Below are 23,217 nucleotides of genomic sequence, written 5' to 3' on the forward strand. Positions count from 1 at the left end.
GATAAATTAAATCAATGGGAAAACGCGTATTCATTTTTTTTATAAACCACTGGCCAAATATATAGCTGTGTTTTCTTTTATGTTCTTTAAATTCCTACTGACGTTGGACAATTAATTATTTTGAAGGGCTCCTAAAACCACTATAACAAGCAGCTTTTCTATTAAGCTATTAATTTTAAAAATATTGTATTTATACTATTGAATTCTATGTAAAGAAGCGCATTTTCGAAAGGTACCCAATAAGTCTGAAAGGGAAACAGAACTGCTAAAAAACGGCACACAAAAGCTTACATCCTTTTTTGAAATGCTCTTTTCCAAAATAATTAGTAATGAAGGTCAAATAGCTGCTATTTGGAAGGAGGCCTGGATAACACCCATCCATAAGAAGGGAAAGCGAGACGAGTGTGCCAACTACCGATGTATTTCGGCCACTAGCACAGTGAGTCGGGTGTCTATGGGAAGTTAATTAAAAGCAGGCTTCAGAGTAGACCGATCGTGATTGGATCACATATCTAGCCTGGTGCAGCTGAATGAGAAAAAGGTGGCAACAAACAGAGAAGTTCACAAAACAAAATACATGTATGTGGGCGGAGAAGAACAGGATCTGGAACTAAGATGGATAATAGTGGACGAACAAGAAAGGAAATGGAAGACCGAATAGTGAAGGGGAAAAGACTCAGAAGTCCAGAAGAAACATCCTTGAAGAAATAGCAACGACAACTTATACGGGTTGGCCACGTAGAGAATGGACACTGTGTTGAGGGTTCGAAGTGTTTTCGGAGCGCGAGCATTGAAGATGGCGAAACGTCTGCAGGATTTCAGTCGGAGTTCATGACACTATATTCCGGGATATCATCCGTTCGCTCGTTGAACTCCGACTGGAATCCTGCAAATTCTGCATCCGACTGGAATCCTGCAGACGTTTCGCCAAAATCTTACTTGGCATCTTCAATGCTCGCGCTCCGAAAACACTTCGAACACGATGCAGGATTTCAGTCGGAGTTCAACGAGCGAACGGATGATATCCCGGAATATAGTGTCATCACATTTTTCCATCCGTGAATCAATACGTGAGAATATATATATATATATATATATATATATATATATATATATATATATATATATATATATATATATATATATATATATATATATATATATATATATATATATATATTTATATTTATATATATATATATATATATATATATATATTTATATATATATATATATATATATATATATATATATATATATATATATATATATATATATATATATATATATATATATATATATATATATATATATATATATATATATATATATATATAAATATATATATATATAAATATATATATATATATATATATATATATATATATATATATATATATATATATATATATATATATAATGTATCTACTGGTAACGAAATTTTGTAAAATAAAATCCGATGGAAGCAAATTTACTTTACTGCGACTCACCCCTCGAAAGGCCTCCGAACATCTTTTCCACTCAATCGCCTCCAGGCCTGACGGGAGAAGTACTCGCTGAGGATCTTCGAATAGGTATTCGGGACCACTTTCCTCAAGGACCTGCTGGGTGGATAGAAAAATATGTTATATATTATCCAATTATTATGAAGAACTTATATATTATTTTTAAAAAATTATAGTTATTGATTATTTGAAACACGAAGAATATATTTTTTCTTTTCTAAAAGGGATTAAACAGAGACTAGATATACTGCTAACCTTGTCAAAAACAAAAAATTGAAGAAAAAAACAATTACGCGAAAAGAGAATAGTAAACTCGGATAACAACATGAAAAGAATGTGGTCAATCTACGGCGAAAGTACAGAAAAAAAGTAAGAAAAACCTTCCAGACTTCCCTGAAGATCCTACAAAATTTAAAAACGATTTTAACAAGCACATAAGAACCATATTCTCAGCACTTTTGGACGCGCACTTATGTCCCATTTCAACATAACAGGTAAATTGAAATACTAGAAATTTTCGTTTATATAAAAAACAAATATAGCAGTGGCTATGACCAAATTCCGGCTAGTATAGTGAAACTATCGTAATACCACAAGTTTTGTGTTACTTAATAAACAACTCAATCAAGAAGCTGTCTTTCAGTTTACAAAAAAGGAGACTTGAAAGATCTAGATAACTATCCACCATTTGGTCTTTTACCTAGTTTTTCCAAACTGTTTGAAATGGTGATATGCTCCAAATTAGTTGATCATATGAATAAATGTCAATTGTTCTCTAGCTCTCAACATGCCTAATTAAAAAACAGATCAACCAGTTCCGCCATTTTTCAGTTCACAAAAACCATCTTGGAGCAGTTTGAGGAAAAAAATTAGCCGTAGGTTCATTCTTAGACCTCAGTAAGGCATTCAATTGCCTGGACCATAAAATTTTATTGGATAAAATAGGATTCGTGGCAAAGCACTGAATTGGATACAATCAAACCTTTCAAACAGAAAACAACACCTCATCGTCCAAACACGATATTACAAAATCTGAAATCTTACAAAATAGTACCGGGATACCACAGGGTAGCATACTAGGACCAATCCTTTTCATTTTTTATATCAACGATCTACCAATGGCATAGACATTTTTTTGATAACAAATATTTTAGCACCTGGAAACCAACAAAACCAACTAACAGTCAATCCTAATAAAACAAAGATGATTTTATTTAGAACACAACAAAATCAAATAGCCCAGACTCCTGACTATCTATCTATCTATCTAGAAGCCTTAAGAACTGTTTATTGTGTCAATTTTGAAAGTATTGTACCGTATGACATAATATTCTGGGGTTGTAGTTCTGAACTAAAAAAAGTGTTTATTATTCAAAAGAGAACTGCAGTACATTGACTTTTGCAGAGAATGCTTATGATAATGACCGTGGGTGGAATCTATATTAGCAAATATTTATATTTAAAAATTGAAATGAATTTATCCCAAACATAATTCACAATTATAACACTCTAACCTAGAATATTATGGTACCTAGTCACAGACTGTCAATAACTGAAAAAAGACCTTATTATATGTGCATCAAGATATTTAACCATCTACTGTGAAATGTATAAGCACTATTAAAAATTTTAAGAAAAGTATTAGGAAAATGTTAATAAGCCTAGAACCATATAGACTTGACGAATATTTTGGTTAATTATATGTCTGCTTGTGACGTCATTTCATTTGTACTTAGACCTCAGTAAGCAAATTGAAATAAAGGAGTATTATTATTATTACTAAAGCTCACATTTCCCAACCTGTTATTTTAGAATCAATATCAAAGTTGTGCCGGTGTATTTATCAAGGGCTCGAAATTAATCGGACCCCAATTAAAGTTTGATTTAGTTCACGTTTCGGATCATTTGTACCACGTTCGTGATATTCAGCCCGCGTTTTCCTTAATTTAGATATTTTCCGAGGAATCCCTAAATCCGACCTCAAATCGCCCACGGCAACGTTTGTTAATTAAATTATAATCGTCCTGTTACCTTTGACGTTCCCCCCTGGTCCCACTTTTCCGAATTTAGATCGTGATCCGACCATTCGGCAAAGGGTAGAGAATCTTTAACGTCTGCTGGATTATTTTCTCGGTTAAAATTTGTCGCGGACTTCGAGCTTGCCGGTTTGGTCGACGACGACATTTGAATGACAGTGACGTTGACGTTTTAGGGTTATATTTCATGTAAATTTCTACGTACGGCTTTAGTCGTCGTTTCCGTCCATTGTAAAATCCATATATAACATGGCAGTGACAAGAAGATTAAATTTTTTCCCTGCTTTAAAATGACCAATTAACCACGGATCAAGAGTGCGCAAAGTGTCACTTAAGCTTAGCTTTATTAATATAAACTAACTGGTTTGAATATCTCTTTATTTATGTCGAAAAAAAAACAACTTATTGAAATGAAGTTAGTAAAGAACCATCTAAAAAACACGTTTTCGTTCAGTAAAACGATTTTTTTTTTAATTCTAAAGAAATGGATATTGCCAAAGAGACATAGCCAACATGGTAAGTAAATTTATCAAATGTTAAGCATATCACTGAGCGTTACTGTATCGAAAATAGGGTCTAGAATTAGTCAAGGTTAGCTCCAAATAAGATCTTCAATGAACCTGAGAAAAGACGGATTGTAAGGGAGGTATCGAATTATAAAAAAAAAGTGCTTCAAAGATGTGTGTCCAGGTCCAGGAAACAATTCGACGAATTCGGCCGGAAAATTAGTTTACATGGTCGAACTAAACTTATTTGGATCCGATGGAAAAATATCAGTATGAAGAAAGCCTAACGAAGAATTAAAATTGAAAATTTTGCTACGATAAAGAACAGTGGAGGTGGAGTAATGTTATGGGGCTGCATGTCATCTGCAGCAGTAGGTAATATGCATTTCATTGAAAGAAATATGAACCAATATGTGTATTTGGAAATAGTAAGACAGCATCTGGTTGCTAGTGCCCAAAAATTAAATATGGGTAACAATCCAAAGCGCACGTCATTTCGGATCCTCAGTTGGTTGCTTCATAACTGCCCAAATGTTATGAAGACACCAGCCCCGTCACCAGACGTAAACGTAATTGAAAATTTGTGGTTAACATTGAAAAACAAAGAAAATAGTTCCCCAATATCTAACAAGAATGAATTTCCCCGGAGTATACTAGAAAATTAGTTGAATCAATACCCAGAAGACTACAGGCCGTTATCGATAATGAGGGAGGTCCGACTAAATATTAGCAGGAGTATTTCAAATTATGCAGTTGATTTGGTTATATTTTGTTTTTCATCATTTAAGCTATGACATTAATATTGTATATAATTAATATTTCATTATAAATATTTAAGACAAAAAGTAAATCAGTTAGTTTTTGTTATAGCTACTGCATCATTTAAGCTGTGAGTCACTGGACTGCACTACAAAATGCAACATAATATAACATAACATTGTCCAGCTCGCTTTCTGTCACGTCTGATTTTATTCCTTCCATCCAGATTCGCCTGGGTCTTCCTCTCTCCTTCTGCCGGGAGAAGTCCATCTTAGAATTTATTTTGGTAGCCTTTCATTACCCATTCTTTGGCCATACCATCTGAGTTGTTTCATTTTTGTATCATCCATGATGTTGTTTCTGATTTTATTTCTTTTCGATTTTCCAGAAGTCGATTTCTGTCATCTTTAGCTTTCTCTCATTTCGCTTCACTTCTATATGTTACAATGCTTTTGCCAATCGAGTTGTAAATTTTTTGTTTGTTCTGTTTTGAGATACTCTGATCCCATAGTATACCATCTAGTAATGAGATAGGTCTCCTACCTTGGAGACCTTTAGACCCAAATAGTTATTTTCTTTAGTCTGTATAATACGTTGTTTGGTTCCAAGAATGGGGTCTTGTTGTGTGCCTCCTATACACATATATTTTATTGCACTTCCACTTGTATTCTTCAATAACCGTTCGTGTCATGTCACTATAAGGGCTGTGTCAGAGATAGAAAGCTATTAAGACGCCTTTTGAAGAGTTGAGTTCTTCCTGGTCCCGACGCCTTCTTATTTTTGAGGCCTCTACATGCTTCCTTCACTTGGAGGGTGATTTCGGAGTTGTCGAATGATTGTCGATCCGGTGTTGAGAATTTTAATTTAATGAATAAGGAGGTAATAAAATCGAGAATGAGCCTAATATTTAAGTATTTAAAAAATTATAGGTGCTGCCAAAAATGTTCTTAGTTCCATTCAGTTAGGTAACAAAAGTATTGGCCTGAGTTTTATTAGGGATGTTAATGATCGGACTTATATATATTACCTTTTATGGAGGATGAGCTCTTGCATATTTTAAAAAATAAATTAAAAAATACAAAGTCTTCTGGATCCAATGGCATACCAACGTTTTTATTAAAAAGAGTACGGAATTTGAGAATAGGTCCGCTAACATTCTTGGCGAATCTATCGTTTCTAAGTGGCACATTCCCATGGTGTCTAAAAAATATTGTAGCTATTATGTAAATGACCATTCCTATATAATTTTGTAGTTGTCTTCGGGAAAATAAATATTATTCTTACTTCCATATATTCTAGTCCTAGCGGGGAACCTATTGTAATGCTGTCTTGTGTTCACTGATCGATTTTTTATCCTTTGTGATGATTACATTCTTTCTCCCAAGTTTCGTTCTTCCTTTTTATAACGTATTTGCAAACTTTTGCCTGCGTTTCTTTGTAAGCCATTTTGTCTGAGTCTGCTTTGGTGGTAAGATGTTTTTGTAACCTAATTTTAATTATTCAAAAACATAATTGAATATTTTCTCATCTTAATTGTAATTTGAAAATTATGTTTTTTGTTGGTGTTATTTATAAATCAACGTTTAATTGCATTTAGCCGCCAATGGTATTTAGAAGATAATTTATTGAGTCAGTTTGGTGTGGCATTGCTGCGAATTTGGATATTTTATGATTTGACCTCGATGCAATTTCTGTTGTTAAAATTTTGGAAAGTAATAAGTTGCACAAGCAAGTGTTATTCTAATTTTTTTATGTATGCACATAAAAAACAAGTTAAGCAACGTTAAGTTTGGGGATCTGACACTTCCAAATTCCATATGCAACGAGATAAAATTTAGCTTTTGGTTAGTTTTCGTTAGTTAGCGATTTCGTCCTTCACGGAGGTTTATCCAAATTTATCATCTACAATACCTCCTCATTTTTTTGGAATTCCTTGAGCGGTAGGTGGCATTATCTATGACCGTAAGAAATCCGGTAGGAATAAGATCTAGTAATTGCTGGAACAAGTCTTCAAACACATCAGCATTCACCATAGTCTCCAATTCGTTTTGATTGAAATGCTAATAAGCCACCACTCACAAATCCATTTTTGCTACCAACGCGAGTAATTATTAATCTTGTACATTTTCCTAGTGGACCCTCCATCGCCTAGCAGTTTTTCTTATTTTTATATTACCAACGGTACATCCATTTACCCAAGTTTCATCCAGATAATACATATTGCCAACTCGACACAATTGACACAATTAATTATTCAAAGAAACTTCCACTACTACTACTGTAATATTATTTACAAATCATCTTGTTGACTTCTTCTTCAAAACTTGTGTATTGTTCTTCTAATGCATGTTTGCATCTTCATTTATTCTTTTCATCCTGTATTTCTCTTCGGTTGCAACTATTTTTGCAACTCCGAATGTTGAGTTTTGGTAGTGAAGAGCTTTGAACATATTGAGAATAATAATTTCATGTTTGTAAGTCCTTATTATATAAACAACTGTTTATAGAGCTATAATAATTATTGCCAGTTGTCAAAAAAAAAAGTGAGTGCCAATTCTTGTAAAACCAGCTAAATCTATCTCACTGCGAAAGCAAAGCGTAGAAGGTAAGATTTTAGGTTCGACATTTTATTTTATTTGCCAATATTCGATGGATTTTTCGAAAACAAGAAAATTTAAAATTTAATGGTTTTTAATAACAAAGTGTTTGTTTTAATTTATAATAGAAAAAGTGAGGCGAACTATTTTACTTTGCTTATTTGTTTGGTTCAAAGTGGCTTTTGGTGATGTTTTACTTAACTTCACGAAAACCTATTTATCGACGAACCGGCGCATTGGCGCGGTACGGGCTATTAGATACGATCCTGCCGCGCAATCCCATTAAACCAAATAACAATAATAATTACAGGCCTTTGTCCATCAATCAGCGTTCGGAGATAATCAAGGCACTTCGTCGGGCTGCAATTTGCATATGGCGAAATTTAATCCGAAATCACGTTGTCATATATCTCGTTATCTGATAATTGAAACTGCATTCTCCTCCCCACCCTTCCAGCAATACAGGATGTTATTGCTTTTATGCGATTGCTATTTCGTAAATAATGGCCCGTGAATGAAAACGTCTCGATTTATATGGGAAAGGACAATTTTCAGAGGCACGTCCACAAGGGGCGTGGCCAGTTACGCCCATGAATATAGTCCACATCGTTTGAAGTAAGAGGTGTTTTTTTTCGATGTATAGAACTTTAAGTTGCAATAAAACAACGATGGATTATTCGATTGACATGAATTTTATTTATCCGAAAGATAATCTTGTGGCATTACATTTTAAATATGATTCCTGGCATATGACCGCCATGGCTGGCGCGGATGTAGTTCAATCTGGACGTCTAATTTTCGATGACTTTTTCCATCATTTATGGCCGTATGTCGGCAATAACACGGCGAATAGACCAATGACTTTACATAGCCCGACAGCAAGTAGTCTAGCGGTGTTAAATCACAAGATCTTGGAGGCCAATTTACAGGTCCAAAATGTGAAATTAGGCGGTCACCAAACGTGTCTTTCAATAAATCGTTGTGGCACAAACTGTGTGACATGTTGCGCCGTCTTGTTGAAACCACATCTCCTGAACATCATGGTTATTCAATTCAGAAATGAAAGAGTCAGTAATCACAGCTCTATACCGATCACCATTGATTGTAACGTTCTGGCCATCAGCAGCCCATAAAGCGCACCTAACAGTCAGTTTTTCTGGATGTAACGGTGTTTCGACATACACTTGAGGATTAGCTTCGCTCTAAATGCGGCAGTTTCGTTTGTTGACGTAGCCATTCAACCAGAAGTGCGCTTCATCGCTAAACAAAAATCGTTTATGAAAATCGGGAACAACGGCAATCTCGTTTTGGGCCCATTCGACGAATCTACGCCTTACTTGATGAATTCATGATGAATTGCCAATCCAAACTGAGAATAAATCACTTGACAGCTATTAAATCGGTCGCCATCTTGAACAGTAATGCCAACTTAAAGTTCTATACATCGAAAAAAAACACCCATTAGTATATCAATTTTTATATTCAGTGTGGACGGTTGAAACCGAATTACCCTCTGTATTGCTATACGTTGCAATGAATTTTGGAAATATTGTACAGGGTCGCCACTATTGCACACCTTCAAAGTGTGTTTTTCGAAAATGTACATTTTTATTAACAAAATCACCGTAACTTTTTTGAAAACGTTTCAAATTTGCCCCGATTATAATAATATTGAAAATTATACTTTTTTAGTTATCAACTTCTTTTATCGTCTTATTTTGCAAATCCTTTATAATACGACCAAAAATATAGTGGATTTATTGCTTTCACGTTTTAAGTGTTTTACAGCACCTTAACCGCAGACCTTCGAAGGACCGTGGTAAAACCCATCCCAACCGATGTTTGTTCTGCATTAAGTAGGTCTCACCTGAGATGGATCGTAACGAATAAGAGTCTCATCTGCGAGACTGTTTTCACTGGATAGTTTAAAGGGTAAACTACAACAGTCTTTTATAAGGCTATAGATTATATTTGCGGTACAGATACAGATACAGATAAATATTTATTAGAATCTTACAATTAAATATTTTTTGAAGATTCCTATTTTTAACACTTTCAAATGTGGAGATCGTGGAATGAAGCAAAACGGACAGGGTGTTCTATAAGGGGCTGCGGTTTTGGAGTAATAAACAGTAGGCAAAGTTCATCACGGGATCTGTTGTAAAACCACTGAATTCAGCTACCCCAGGTCCTAATCGGGTGCGGACAACAGAAGTACGTAAACCTGTTATAGGTTCCAACCAAAAAACTGCAGTGGTTGCAGCACGTAAACTGGGTTACCTGCACGTGTATAGATTGGATTCAAAAACGACAACCAACGAACTGAGGCGCTTCTTAAACATTACCGCACCGGAAATTGAATTTAGCTGTACCGAATTAAAGAGAACGGAACGAGGATCGTCATTTATTGTATTCTTTCCTATACAGGATGTCAAAAAAGTGTACAACCCATCCCTCTGGCCAAACGGTGCATGTATTAATAGGTACCGATTTCCAAAAACTCAAGACACGTCCAACGGAAATTTCAGACCACCTGCCTCAAATCAGCTGAAAGGCTAATGACACCGCCGTTCCCAAGTAAGGAAACTAAAACGAACGTTGTAAGGAGAAGAGACGAACATATAAAAATATGACACATTAATGTAAGGAGCTTGAAAAAGAAAACTGACGACTTGTATATTTTACTGCATTCAATTGCATTTCCTCAAGTCCTCTGTGTCACTGAAACATGGTGTAACAGTCTTGAAATTCAGCCGATAATTATTCAGAATTACACACTTGCTGATTATTTTGTAGATCATATTATAAAGGAGGAGGCGTAGCAATTTTTGTACGCAATGATATAAGTTTTACGCAGATATCAATCCCTTGTTCCAGAATAAATAAGGTTTTCGAGTACGCGATTTGCGAGATTAAATTTTCCCAAGAAGTATATCGCGTTGCCGTAATTATAGAGACTTATATAAATTCGCCACCTTAAACCCACATAAGGAAGGCCTCATGTTGTATTATAAACAATTAAAAAAAGTTCACAAAAAGCACATCATAGTTTGAAAAATATGTTTTCACCACATAAGAATACGATCTCGCTAAATGTAGCTCTTGCAGAGAGCATGTGTTTACGTCCATATTTATGTACAGAAGTTAGCAATATAATTTTGTCTTTCACGAAGAAGTATTCAGCGGGTTCGGACGGCGTTCCCTGCGCTGTGTTAAGGCATATGGTAGACACTATTGCAGAACCGATGACATATCTCATTAATTATTCCTTTTTGCATGGATCCTTTCCCAGCATTCTAAAAAATGCGGTAATCACACCACTCCATAAAAAAAAACGGTGCAACAATTATTTCAAATTATAGAGCTATAGCACTCCTATCCGTTGTTTCAAAAATCTTCGAAAAAGCACTGCATTTAAGACTTTCTAATTTTTTGGAAAGTCGAGACGTTTTTTCCGGCATGCAATTTGGTTTTCGAAAAAACCGGTCTACGCAGGATGCCATTCTCTCTGTATATAAGCATATTTTTACCCAGTTAGAAGAAAGGCAGCAGACAGCATGTGTTTTGTTCGATCTACAAAGAGCATTTGTCTTGGTCGATGTTGATATTTTAGTGGACAAGCTTTGTTCACATGGTATTAGAGGTAACGCCTTAAATTGGTTAAGGTCTTTTCTTGGGGGTCGTACGCAGTTGGTCAAATTGAGAGATACCTTAGGATTTGAATACGTCTCTGATTCCAGGTCAGTGAATTGTGGTGTACCTCAGGGAAGTTTACTCGGCCCGTTATTGTTTATAGTGTTTATAAATGATATATTTTCATCTTTTCCCTATACCTACTTTTCCCTTTTCGCGGATGATGCAGTTTCTACCCTTTCTGCAGCATCGTCTGAGCAACTTAGCATTGCAACCACGACAACGGTTGGGCAAATGAAACATTTTGCAGAAATTAAAAAATTGATATTGAATAAAAGTAAAATTGAGATGATCGCCTGTTCAACACGGGATTTAAATAAGAGTTTATTAGTACGCTTTAATGAAAGCACAATTCAACAGAAAAGTGTTGTAAAATTCCTCGGACTTTATGTAGACTCGAGACTCTCCTGGTCCGAACAGGTGGACCACATTCTCAGAAAACTTTCTGCTTACTGCTTTGTCATATGGAGGCTCCGCCATCAGGTTTTCTTTCCCCTTGTTAAAAATGTACTATTTTTCATATGTCTATTCGTGTCTCAACTACGCCTTGGTTTGTTGGGGAGGTTCCCCATGTGCGGAGCAAGTCTTTAGGATGCAGAAACGCATTTTACGGACTATACTGTTTAAGCCCTGGAATTTTTCATGTCGGAATCTATTGCCACAACACTCTTTATTGACACTTCTTAGTATGTACATACAAAATTGTGCCGCGTATGTAAAAAGTAACTCTAATCTTTATATGCCCTCAGTACAGTTTAAGACCGAATCTTAACATAAAAATACCTACACATCGACTGTCTCTTACAGTAAATAGTCCCTTTGTTTTAAGATAACTACTATTACAATATTAAGGATTTTCTTTGTTGTGATACCTTTTAATACGTATTCGTTGTTTGTTACTGTTTATATATTTGTTATTTATCCATCAGTATTACTTATTATTATTATTATTAATTTACTAATTATATTAAGATAATTTTATACTTTTACATTAAGTCTTATGGAAATAAAGCTATCTTTATCTTTAAGTAGTAAATTTTCGAAGATTAATTAAAATTAATAAATTAAAAAAAAATCAATCTTGATTGGTCAAAAACTGCTGGTGTGAAATTTTCCATTAAATAAATTGTAGTTTATATACGGTGTCGAAAAAAATGTTCCCTCAATTGGGAACACTTTTTTTGACTTATCATTCGAAATGTTGGGGCTAATCCAAATATTTTTTACGGTTTTACTTGGCACAAGTATTTTTTTCGTCCCCGTCGGAAATTCGATTAGTGACGCCCCTGAGCTGCAACCCGTAATATAATAGTCCCTCCCCGTCCTGCTACTTTGTGAAGGACTTTTTTCTTCAACCGATATTCGGAAAATCCGTTCTGAATATATAGCGGAAATTACGGATACGAGGTAGTCATTACGCGCCGTTGTTTACAGAAGGCCCATTAAAATCGGAAATTTATCGCGTCGGAGGGGATCGGGAGGCTGCAACACACCATCCCGAGATAGACGCCAACACGTAGTTTATTTATCATTTTGGACGTCCGACGGACGAGCGCGCGAGATCTTTTATTTTCGGGACGCGATTGCGAATCAATTTTCGCTCCGAAGGACTCCCTGATTCATCTATCCCTTCCTTCGCGGGAGTGACGTGTATGGAGCTATAGAAACGATGGGACACGAGGGGACTAGAAACAATAGTCCGTGCATGCAGATAAGACAAAAGGATATCGGCCGAAATATTTGGTTCCCGAGGTTTCAAATTATCTGGACTGAATACTTAATAAATCTGTATTTCAGAAAAGTGTAGAGTAATATAATGATAAATTCCGTCCATAGGAGTAGGTAAAATGTATGCATTAAAATTATTTATATCATTATAAATAGAATTTCGTTTCTTTTTGTTCACTTACCATCTCATTTGATATATTTCCCATTAATATTCCTTTATGACAGAGCAAAGTGAATGGTTTAACATACCCGGTACCAATCTGTTCAGAACAGCAGTCTCAAAAATACTATACAGCCTAAAAATAGCTTTGACGATTGCCAACCTTCGGAACGAAGACAGCACTTGAAAAAGAAGATATTGTAGGCAAACCTGGGTTCAGGCCCAAAGAGCAATGAAAACAAGGAAACGGGAAAGGAAAGATTATGTTTTTAGTTTCCGCGACCACAGCCTATGAATGTGTTTGCTTATTGTCAAGTTCATCTTCCAACAGCCCCTCTATTTGAAATAACTCAAACCTTGCATTAGTTTCTATTCTTCGGAACAGCTTTTCTTAGGGAATCTGCCACTAGTTGAGCGGTAGAAACATATCTAAACTTCCACTAGTTTTCAGAGATCTTTTCTTTCAGGAAATAGTGCCGGACGTCGATATGTTTCGTTCTTGCATGATGTGCTCCATTCTATACCAGGTTAAGAGCGGCTTGGTTTTCAATATGAACCAAAGTGTGTTTTGTACGTTGTCCTAACTCCCTGCTTAATCTTAACCATAACCATGCTCATTGCCATGCATTAACTCTCTGTCCTAGTGGCCCACGATATGGCTGTCCCATTCTTTAAAAATATGTTTCCAGTGACTGACCTTCGATGATCGATATTACAGGCCCAATCAGCATCTGCATATCCAATAATTTCAACCTTTTGACACGTTACATTTCTTCAGCATGCTTTTTTATGTAGAATTCTTGATTTTATCATATCTTCTTATTTTTTCTATCTCGTGTTATTTGCAAATCAAAACACGCTTCATCAATATATTTCATCTTAAATTTAAACGCACTGTTTCTTCAGTTCTATTTTGGCGACAGCATTATTACTTAAAATATCATATCATCGACATAAACAGCAACAAGGCTAATTTGAAATAAATGCAGCTATCAGTCGTTGATTGCGTTGACCTTATTGTATTTTTCAAAGCCCTCAAGTTATAACATGTAGATGTCTAGATCAAATTCGGCAACTAATGCTAGTGAATATCTGATACTTGTGCACCTCACTACAGGAGAGTACTACATCCTTTAATCAATCTTGCTTTGTGCTTTAAAATCTTCCTTTCCAAATCTTTCTTAATTTTGAATAGCCATTTACATTTTAGAAGTTTTGTTCTTCATATTCCACTAAAGTGACATTTTCAATAAGTGCATTGTATTCGTCAATCATGGATTCGCGCCACTTGTCACTGTCTGGTCTGCTTAAAGCTTCTTTACATCTTGTAACAGTTCATCTTTATCGAATCACCAGCTATAGCAACTTCAAAACTATCATAGGTTCATATTCCGAGGGTAAACCTGGTAATAATATGGTTCCGACCCATTCTTCACTTACTTTGAGGCCAACAGTTTGTTTTCGGTGAAAATAATTCGGTTGACAGAATCTTTGACAAATTCACAATCTTCTAATCTAGTTTTTATCAGTATTCTTAACAATGCCGAGCCCCTTATCTTCAAAAGATTTGTGTAGTGCCTCAAACACTGCTGTTGCATCATCTCCAGCATCCTGAACGTGTATATAGTTGATTGGTTCTATCAGTAGAACTATCTTATTTCGGATCTTTGCGAATTTCCTCCCGTCCAATTCGATTCCCGCAAGGCAAGCATCAACTTTCAACTTACTCGTGAACAATTCTAAATAATGCTTGGGTTTATAACCTGTCGGCAGAGCGCTGTTCAAGTCCAAAGGGCAAACCAGGAATTAATCTATTACGTATTACATTACATATATAAACAGAGAAAAAACAACGGAGATTCTTGTCAATGAAGCTAATGTTGTACGATCTCTTTTTAGTTTACCACAGCCTATGCTCATTGTCAAGTATATCTTCCAATAGGTATAGTGTGGAGAGAAAAATATAACCGATCCTAGGTAAGCTTTCACGAAAGGCCTGTCAACGGGTATTAAGTTGCCTTCAGGAAAAAGGCAAGTGATATGTAGCAAGACGCAATAGGACATTCCAGGGAAGTGACACCAGAAAACATTAAAGAGAAGAAAATATTTTAAAGTTAACGCTCGATGCGTTTCGACTGTCTTTGTCGCCTCTGCGCCCGTGAATAATCTGAGGTAAATTGGCGCAGTCTGTAGGATAAGCTAGAAAATACGCTTCCGATGACGTGGAGGGTGCACGACATGGCTGGCATAGTTTGAACTTAATTTCGTGAGTCCCGGGTATCTTTAGAATGTCGAACGTTCGTCGAACAAAGACCGGAGAATTTATCCTTTGCTAAATTTACCAATGGAGGGGCGGGTGGGCGCGTAACACGGTGGGCTTTATACACGGTGGCCCGCGATTATGCGCGCATAATGCGACACCAAGGTAATCAGAGGCCCGGCGCGATGGCGTATATCGGGGATTATGCGGCGGCAGTTTTATGGCGGCACCCCATATCGCTTTAAAATGGAAAATGGCGTCGGAGGGTCCGGGGGTGCGGAGGAGAGCCACTTTGATGCATGGGCGCCATTAACACCCGCTTCAGACTTTATTCGTCGTGTTATTAATGTCCTAGAAATTTAAAAAAAAATCTGAAATGGTGACCATAGTTAGACCAGAAATATAGTGCTTTTACAACCGACTCCAAATCCGCAGCCCCTTACAGAACACCCTGCCGAACAGACCTTTACCCGTAATCGTCAAGTACATACACATAGTACAAAGTAACAATTTATTACGTTCTACTTCATTACATTTCTACATAGTATCATTATTAATATACAAAATATAAAATATAATAACAACAAAGCATCACTTTGTCACTTTCGCTTCTGTCGCCGCCTAGTTCAATGATCAACTCCACTAATCGTTCTCGATAAAAATTTTCTTCTTTTATTACTCGTTTTTCACAGTTAGACCAGCTTTGTACTGATATTTTAGCCACCTCTTGCCGACTGCAGTGTTATTTCTTCTTCTATGCGCTTTCAACTCAGAACAAATCACCTCAAACGGGTTTAATATACAATCTCAAGATGTCATGTCGGTTTTGTTATGCTATCGAATCGATTTTGTAGTCTTCATTAAAATGTTTTACTTTTAATAATTAGAAGTTGTTTTTTCGTGTAGCTCTCTTCAAAATATAAATCATTTAGAATTTTTCTAATTTCGGCTGAACGATACGAGACATTATCCAACATAATAACAGTATTTGGCGATAGTTCTGGCAACAGTCTACTTTCAAACCAGTCCTCAAATATTTCCGCGGCCATGTTTTCATGGTAATCCCCACTTGAATCTTTAAGGTTTTTGGCAGACAAAAATAAGGCATCTTAAGGCACACCATCCTTTTTTTTTAATGTGTCGTGAGTGTCGGACCACGTTTCTTATGAATACCTATTTTCCTCTCTAGTTAGCAGTTTTATTAGATGTTTGGAACTGAAAATCCATTTTCTTCAAAAAAGTACGCAATGTGTTTTTGGCACAACTAATCCACGTTCTAAGCGTCCTAGATTATACGCCTAATTAGATCTGCGTGTTGCTCTTTAATAACTCGCCAGGTACCGGCGTCTTCTCTCACTTTCCGCTTGAATATCCCATTTGCACCAATTTTTCTTACAGTTGACTTCCGAACTTTGGTCATGTCACTTGTTCTTATTGCTGCTCCTACTTTTCCAAATTTCGTCGTCGTCTTCTAAATTGTTATTATGTTCGACCACCATCTCCACTTCGTCTTCAAATTCTACGTTGTTTTGAATTAGTTTTTCTATTCAATTCAATTAGTTTTTCTATATTCGAATTTAATTCCGAACAATAACAGAAAATACGATGACATTCAACTTTTTAGTTTTTGGGTTACGAACAAATTTCCGCAGAGTCCTTAGTTTTTATTGTTAGGAACTTATTTTAATTTTGTGCACATAATAAATTTCTATATTCTCAACATTTGGCAATTTTGTAAAATAGAGCAAAAGTTGTCTGCTATTGCTATTATTATTATTATGTGATCAAATTAAAGAAGATTAAACAATTTTGCTCGGTATAGTGCTTCTAACAAACGTCTAGCAAATTGAGCAATTTTTACACTTCATTAATATATATATATATATATATATATATATATATATATATATATATATATATATATATATATATATATATATATATATATATATATATATATATATATATATATATATATATATATATATATATATATATATATATATATATATATACTTCGAAGTGTTTTCGGAGCGCGAGCATTGAAGATGCCAAGTGAGATTTTGGCGAAACGTCTGCAGGATTCCAGTCGGATGCAGGATTTGCAGGATTCCAGTCGGAGTTCAACGAACGAATATATATATATATATATATATATATATATATATATATATATATATATATATATATATATATATATATATATATATATATATATATATATATATATATATATATATATATATATATATATATATATATATATATATATATATATATATATATATATATATATATATATATATATATATATATATATATATATATATATATATATATATATATATATATATATATATACATATATATATATATATATATATATATATATATATATATATATATATATATATATATATGTCCTTAATAATAAGTCAATGTTTTGAAAGGGTTATAAATTAATTATAGTTTTGTTGACCGAGTGGAACCTTTTCCAAATGTCATGCGTTTGTCATTAGAAAAAAAACCGAAAACTAAAAACATTGAAGTATCAGTCGAGCAAGATCAGGTTTTTCTTTTTACTCAGTCCCCAATTACCCTCGTCCTACCAGTATAGTGTGAATATATTCCGCCATTCAGTTTCCAGTCTGGCGGCTAATAATTTACAAGTTTATCCCGGCATGCAACGAACGCGGGCCCGAAGCCCCTGCAACCCCCAGCCGCTCCACCACCCCTCTCTCTCCCCGGGAAAGCGCATGTTCCAAAGTCCGCCGTCCCGCTTCTAAAAATCGGGATAGTTCTCCCGCAGTCTCGGGTTTGCTCGACGCTCGTCAAGTCTGCGAAATCAACCTCACAGGCGGTAATATTTCGCGACGAGCTTTCCACCAGGTGTTTGCTTTTAAGGTAATCGCCGTTTTTCGTTTTTTTTTTCATATATTTCCGAATTTAACCGATTCCCGTCGATTGTTCCAATAAAAACGTACTCGAGTGACACCTTATTATATATTTAGAAAATATTTTGGAAATCGCCGCGTTGCCAGATTTACCCGAACGCACTGGCAACGTTGGAATTGCAAACGCCCCCTGTTTTATTAGAGATTCGGATGCTTCAGAGAATTCTAAACAACTCAGAATGTTCAAGCGCATTACTTTTTGTGTTCCGTCAGGAGTTCCTCAAGGTCCCACGTTGCATCACTTTTTTATTTTTTGTTGACCACATCATATGATGCTGAGTTTTCTCAAAAGTAATACTACACGGTAAAAATTCATTATTTTTTTAACCAGTTTTCATGTTCCTGTTAGATCCGCACGCATCACCCAGACATTTCATGTTTCTTGTTACCATACTGATTCCTATATTGACATTGACAGGTAGGGATCTGAGTCGCGGTTAAGATTGTTAGGTTGTTTATAGATTTCTATAGACTCTCGGATTTTTCGTTGATCAAAGATCCTTAAAAAATGAAAACCCACTAAATCTAATATTGGAAAGCCTGAACGCATTGCCCTAAAATCTCTAAGATCTAATCCCTACATCGTAATCCTAAAAGCAGATAAAGGAAATGCTACGGTGGAAATGAACACGAATATCAAGAAAAAATTCAAAATATTCTTACCGACGAACCATATCATCAACTTAAAAAAGATCCTACGTCACGCATCCTTAAATCTATCATTAACGCTTCTTCTATATCAGATTCCGTCTAAAAATCTGTCACCCCACAAACCAGGATTACCCCTTCAACCTATTGTCAGCACCATTGTTTCTCCAAAATATTCTCTAGGAAAATATATACATTTCTTATTAAAACCCTTTACAGTGAAAACTGACAGGTTCGTACTTAGTTACTTTCACTTCATTGAACAAATAAAAAAGCATTATATTAGATACGCAAGATATTCTGGTTAGTTTTTCTACTCCCGTCTGTAAAATGCCTAATTACACACCGATCTAGCGTGCGGAAAGCGTCACTTTATCATGTCAGTTTCGTTTCCCACGGACCCGAACCACTTCTGATATTGGGCGGGAGTTGGAAGCAATCGCATGTTTTCGGAGATATTTCCTATGCTTTGAATTGTGATGTTTATCAATTCTGACGGTCATGTCAGTGAATATATTCGCGTTGTTTTGCGAAAATGTACCCAAAAACTAACGGTCGTAAAAAAAGTATAGTATGCAACACATTCGTTTATTAAACGCTCGCTCGGCTGCGCTCCGCTCGTGTCAAATAAACTCGTAAGTCAAATGCCGTTTACCGCACTTGTTGCATAATATACAAAATTATTTCTGTCAAAAATATATATCCCCCAATCAGTTGAAAGAAATGATTTTTCAAAATACTCGTTACCACTCGAAAATCAAAAACAACTAGAAAAATTTACGAGTAATATAGAAATAATCTCTTATTACGCTTATCAGCTATCAATATTATCGCATATGACAAAGAAAATAATCCGCATTTCCACCTGCCTCGCGATAAACAAAATCCATGGAGTTGACTGGGCAGTCTAACGCGTTCTATCCGTAAAACTAAAAATTACCTCGATTTCGGGATCACTACGCGGCATATTTTCTGTAAGCCGCGTTAAACTGTTCCAAGAAAAGGAACGTCAGAACGGTGTGGGGACCTATTCGGAAATAGTACGGCGTGAGACCTTTCCAAAACGCCAACACCCCTTCGTGTTTCAAAATGTTCACCACCACCTCGATGGGCCCGAATTCCGGTTTGCCGTCTATCGTTTTCATGTTCTGCAACCGGGTCTTGGTAATGTCCACCGGTAAACTAGCGGTGGCTGTAACCACGCCCGATATCATCGACGCCATGAAGTGGAGGAACACGCCTTCCTCGAAACGGCCGGTCACCAGTAACTGTTGCTTGGCTTGGAAGTAGGTGGCCAGCTGGGCAGCGTTCACCACCATTGCTCGACCCATCGTGGGTACCGCGCCCCTCCACCACGTCCTGACTCCTTCCTCGCGCCAGATCCGGATCAGAGCGTCGATGACGTTTTTGTAGTTTCGCCTTTGGTCCGGCGGCAGGCGACCGTCTGACGTCATCCTGATGAGGGCCACCTCGGCAGGGGTTCCCACGAACGCGCCACACACCCCAGCGAACATGCCCACCGACGCTTTCAGCGCGAAATTGGGCGGTTTCTCGTTGAACGTCAACACGTCCGATATCCACGTGTACATACCTATATGGCGCAGTCACGGTGGATATCTATTCATAATCTGGTCGGAGGCTTACCTAATCGGGTGGTGGTGTAGGTGGCCTGTCTCAGCAGACCTGCCGTGAGGCCGTTATACAATCCAAGCACCCCTTCCTGCTTGATAACGTTGGCCATGAGGTGGAGCGACGTTTTGTACTTTTTTCGCTCTTCCGGACCAGTCATCTGCATCCGGTTCTTTAATAGGTCCAGTGGTTGAACGAAGCAGGTGGCGCAGCATCCCGCGGAACCGCCGAAAAGGAACTTGTACCTGTTTGGGATCGGTTTCTGTTGCGAACTCATCACTGGAATTTGGAAATAGGGCGGGGCCGAAAAAGTTACACTGGAATTTGGACGGGGCGACGACGGTCCTCCCTCGCTTTGGCCTAAAGTGACTGTTGATACGTCATTCCGACGTTAGTCGTGTAGAACGACAACTGGTGTTTGCTTTGTTCTTATCGTCATCATCGAATGCGTCCCATATCGGCATATGTAGAGTACAGGAGAAAAAAGACGAGAGTCCAAAAAACTTAATTCTGATTAATTGTGATTTTTATTTCGGAAGACTACTCTAGAACATGGTAAAGAAAAATAGGATTTTGAATATAATTATTGTACTGTTTCACTAAAGCCATAATCTGTCGCATTCTAGATAGATGTCCACGAACAGGAAAAACCATTTTGATTGTGTTAATCCTTTTAACAAAGTTAACAATATAATGAACATTCTAAGCACCGTGAAATTTTTATTTGGTCCACAGCATGAATCATTTTAATCCGCTTTGTATAGTTCGTTGTTTTTGAAGAATCTCATATAATGAAAATCATCTTCATCTTCAGATTTCCTGGGACGATGGCGTTACACGTTATTAAACCACTCAGATCAAGGGATTGTTCATCAAAACTTTGTAGTTGATTAAACTTGGACACGATCGACCTTAAATCGGCTGCACTGAGATTTTCGAAACATCTAAGTTTTGAACATTTGCAGCCTTGTCCAGTTTAATGACTACTAAAGCGTAACTTTTTAGTTACATCCTGCATTCGTCCATAGGATTTTCTTTTCCTCATGTTTTGTTGCTCAACCATTATGCAATAACAAAAAATACATCGCAAGACTTTAAAAACAAAATAATAACTAATTACGTCAATAAAAACAAGTCGGTAACTAGGGACCGAACTACATGCATTGTTTACGATCATAAGCCGGTGAACTAGCACGACGTTGCCATTTCCTATCGACTTTCATCTTTCTATCATCATTTTAAATTTTGTTTGTCTTTGTACTGTCACCTTTCTAGCCATTTCATATAGGTAGATACCGTTCTATAGCCGACATGTTATACGAATTAACTGTTGCTCTTATTTGGGCAAAAAATGGACCCTCATCTTTTTTCCCCTGTACAATTCATATACTCTATTTTTCTCTGTCGTTCGCTACGTTCATGCATTATTTATTCATTTATCATCTGATACACTCACAATGTGTTGTACGTAATCAGTGATATTAAGACCAAAAAAAATGCACATAAACATGCTACCTGAAGTTAGACTGCGTACCTGGAAAACATCCTGTTTAGTTAGTAGCGCATCAGTTTCGCGCGAGTGCTCAGCAGATAATCCACTTTTGAACAGTAACGCGCTTTATCAATATCGTGCCATTCGCTTTGTGCCAATTTATCGGGTATTCCGATCCATTTCCGACACATCAGAAGCGGGATAAACCCACGCGCGCAGCGCGGGGTAAACGGTTATTTGACGATAATAACATCTGAACACAATAATTAAATGATCTTATTTGACAAAAATTAATTACAACGTATTTACATTTAATATTATGTTAACACCTTTTTAAGCTGAGTGAAACACTTTTTTATTAAATAAAAAAATAATTCATTCGTTTTGGTTTAGGCCCCCATTAGTGGGGGCAGTTTTAAAAGCTTGTGCTGACATGAAGGAGTCGAAGTTGAAGTCGGAAATTAAGTTCAATTACTTACTTTTTTTACACATCTATTGTGGGTAAATTATTGGAGATAAATGAAAAACTGCTAAAGATGCCATAATTTGATTTGAACAGTATCGTAAACTATGTCGAGAGAGAGTTTTAGGCTTCGTCAATTATACAGGGCGCGCGAGATATTTGAAAAAATATCATTCGACGACGCTATTATTTAATATTTAACAAAGTTTGCCATAACTTGAGTTTGCGAGACTTGAAAGACACTTTATGCAGGGTGTATGCATAATAAAATTACATCGATTTTGCGAAAATTGCATAGTGGCCCGCAGGAGCACGATAGAAAAACAATGTCTCTCTCTAGAACAGGGGTCTCCAAACTTTTCAGCCTTAGGGCCATATTGATCACGCCAAGAAATTCTAAGGGCCAAAACAATATTATCATTAATTATCATTATTATCAAAATGTTGGTTGAATTCATTTCAATAATTTGTTGGTTAGTATATAATAACCTACAACAATGTTATGAGTAGTTAGCCCATGACCATATCAATGTAGATGTCATATTAATTAATATTCAACGTAAAAATAGATTACTTCAGTAAACTAAATTTATTTGCTATAAACAACATCTAATCTCTAGTAGATTTTTCTTTCAAGTATACAAGCTCTCCGCGGGCCGGACAAAATCTGTTCGCGGGCCGGATGTGGCCCGCGGGCCGTAGTTTGGAGACCCCTGCTCTAGAAGAAGAAACTGCGAAGCGGTTTTGACGCTACGCGCTACGAACTTGCCCCGCCCACCGTCGATTT

At 36.3% G+C, this 23,217-nt stretch overlaps 2 protein-coding genes across 14 annotated transcripts in view; one reads left to right on the plus strand and one right to left on the minus strand.

Moving 5' to 3' along the window:
* The window catches only part of LOC132701700 (mitochondrial 2-oxoglutarate/malate carrier protein-like), a 47,754-nt gene extending 26,896 nt beyond the window's left edge, over positions 1 to 20,858 (minus strand). For 7 of the 10 annotated variants that reach the window (XR_009618813.1, XM_060669824.1, XM_060669822.1 and 4 more), the window contains exons 1-2: positions 19,787 to 19,938; positions 1,491 to 1,604 (exon numbers count right to left, since the gene is read on the minus strand). Coding sequence is in view for 9 of the 10 variants with exons in the window: in XM_060669824.1 (XP_060525807.1) it covers positions 1,491 to 1,604; positions 19,787 to 19,813 (141 nt within the window). In the remaining variant the exon portion in view is untranslated. Of the gene's footprint in view, positions 1 to 1,490; positions 1,605 to 19,786; positions 20,438 to 20,490 lie in introns of those variants that run through there. The other 3 variants (XM_060669831.1, XM_060669830.1, XM_060669823.1) reach the window with 3 other exon arrangements.
* LOC132701716 (uncharacterized) overlaps positions 1 to 23,217 on the plus strand; it is a 239,485-nt gene that overhangs the window by 174,271 nt on the left and 41,997 nt on the right. For 2 of the 4 annotated variants that reach the window (XM_060669856.1, XM_060669857.1), the window contains exon 1: positions 18,061 to 18,148. The exons of 1 other annotated variant lie outside the window; for it this stretch is intronic. The gene's annotated coding sequence lies outside the window, so the exon portion shown is untranslated. Of the gene's footprint in view, positions 1 to 18,060; positions 18,149 to 23,217 lie in introns of those variants that run through there. One more of the 4 variants, XM_060669858.1, reaches the window with a different exon arrangement.

This window comes from Cylas formicarius, unplaced genomic scaffold (genome assembly GCF_029955315.1).
Source record: "Cylas formicarius isolate icCylForm1 unplaced genomic scaffold, icCylForm1.1 PGA_scaffold_5__7_contigs__length_24384050, whole genome shotgun sequence".
NCBI classification, from domain to species: domain Eukaryota; kingdom Metazoa; phylum Arthropoda; class Insecta; order Coleoptera; family Brentidae; genus Cylas; species Cylas formicarius.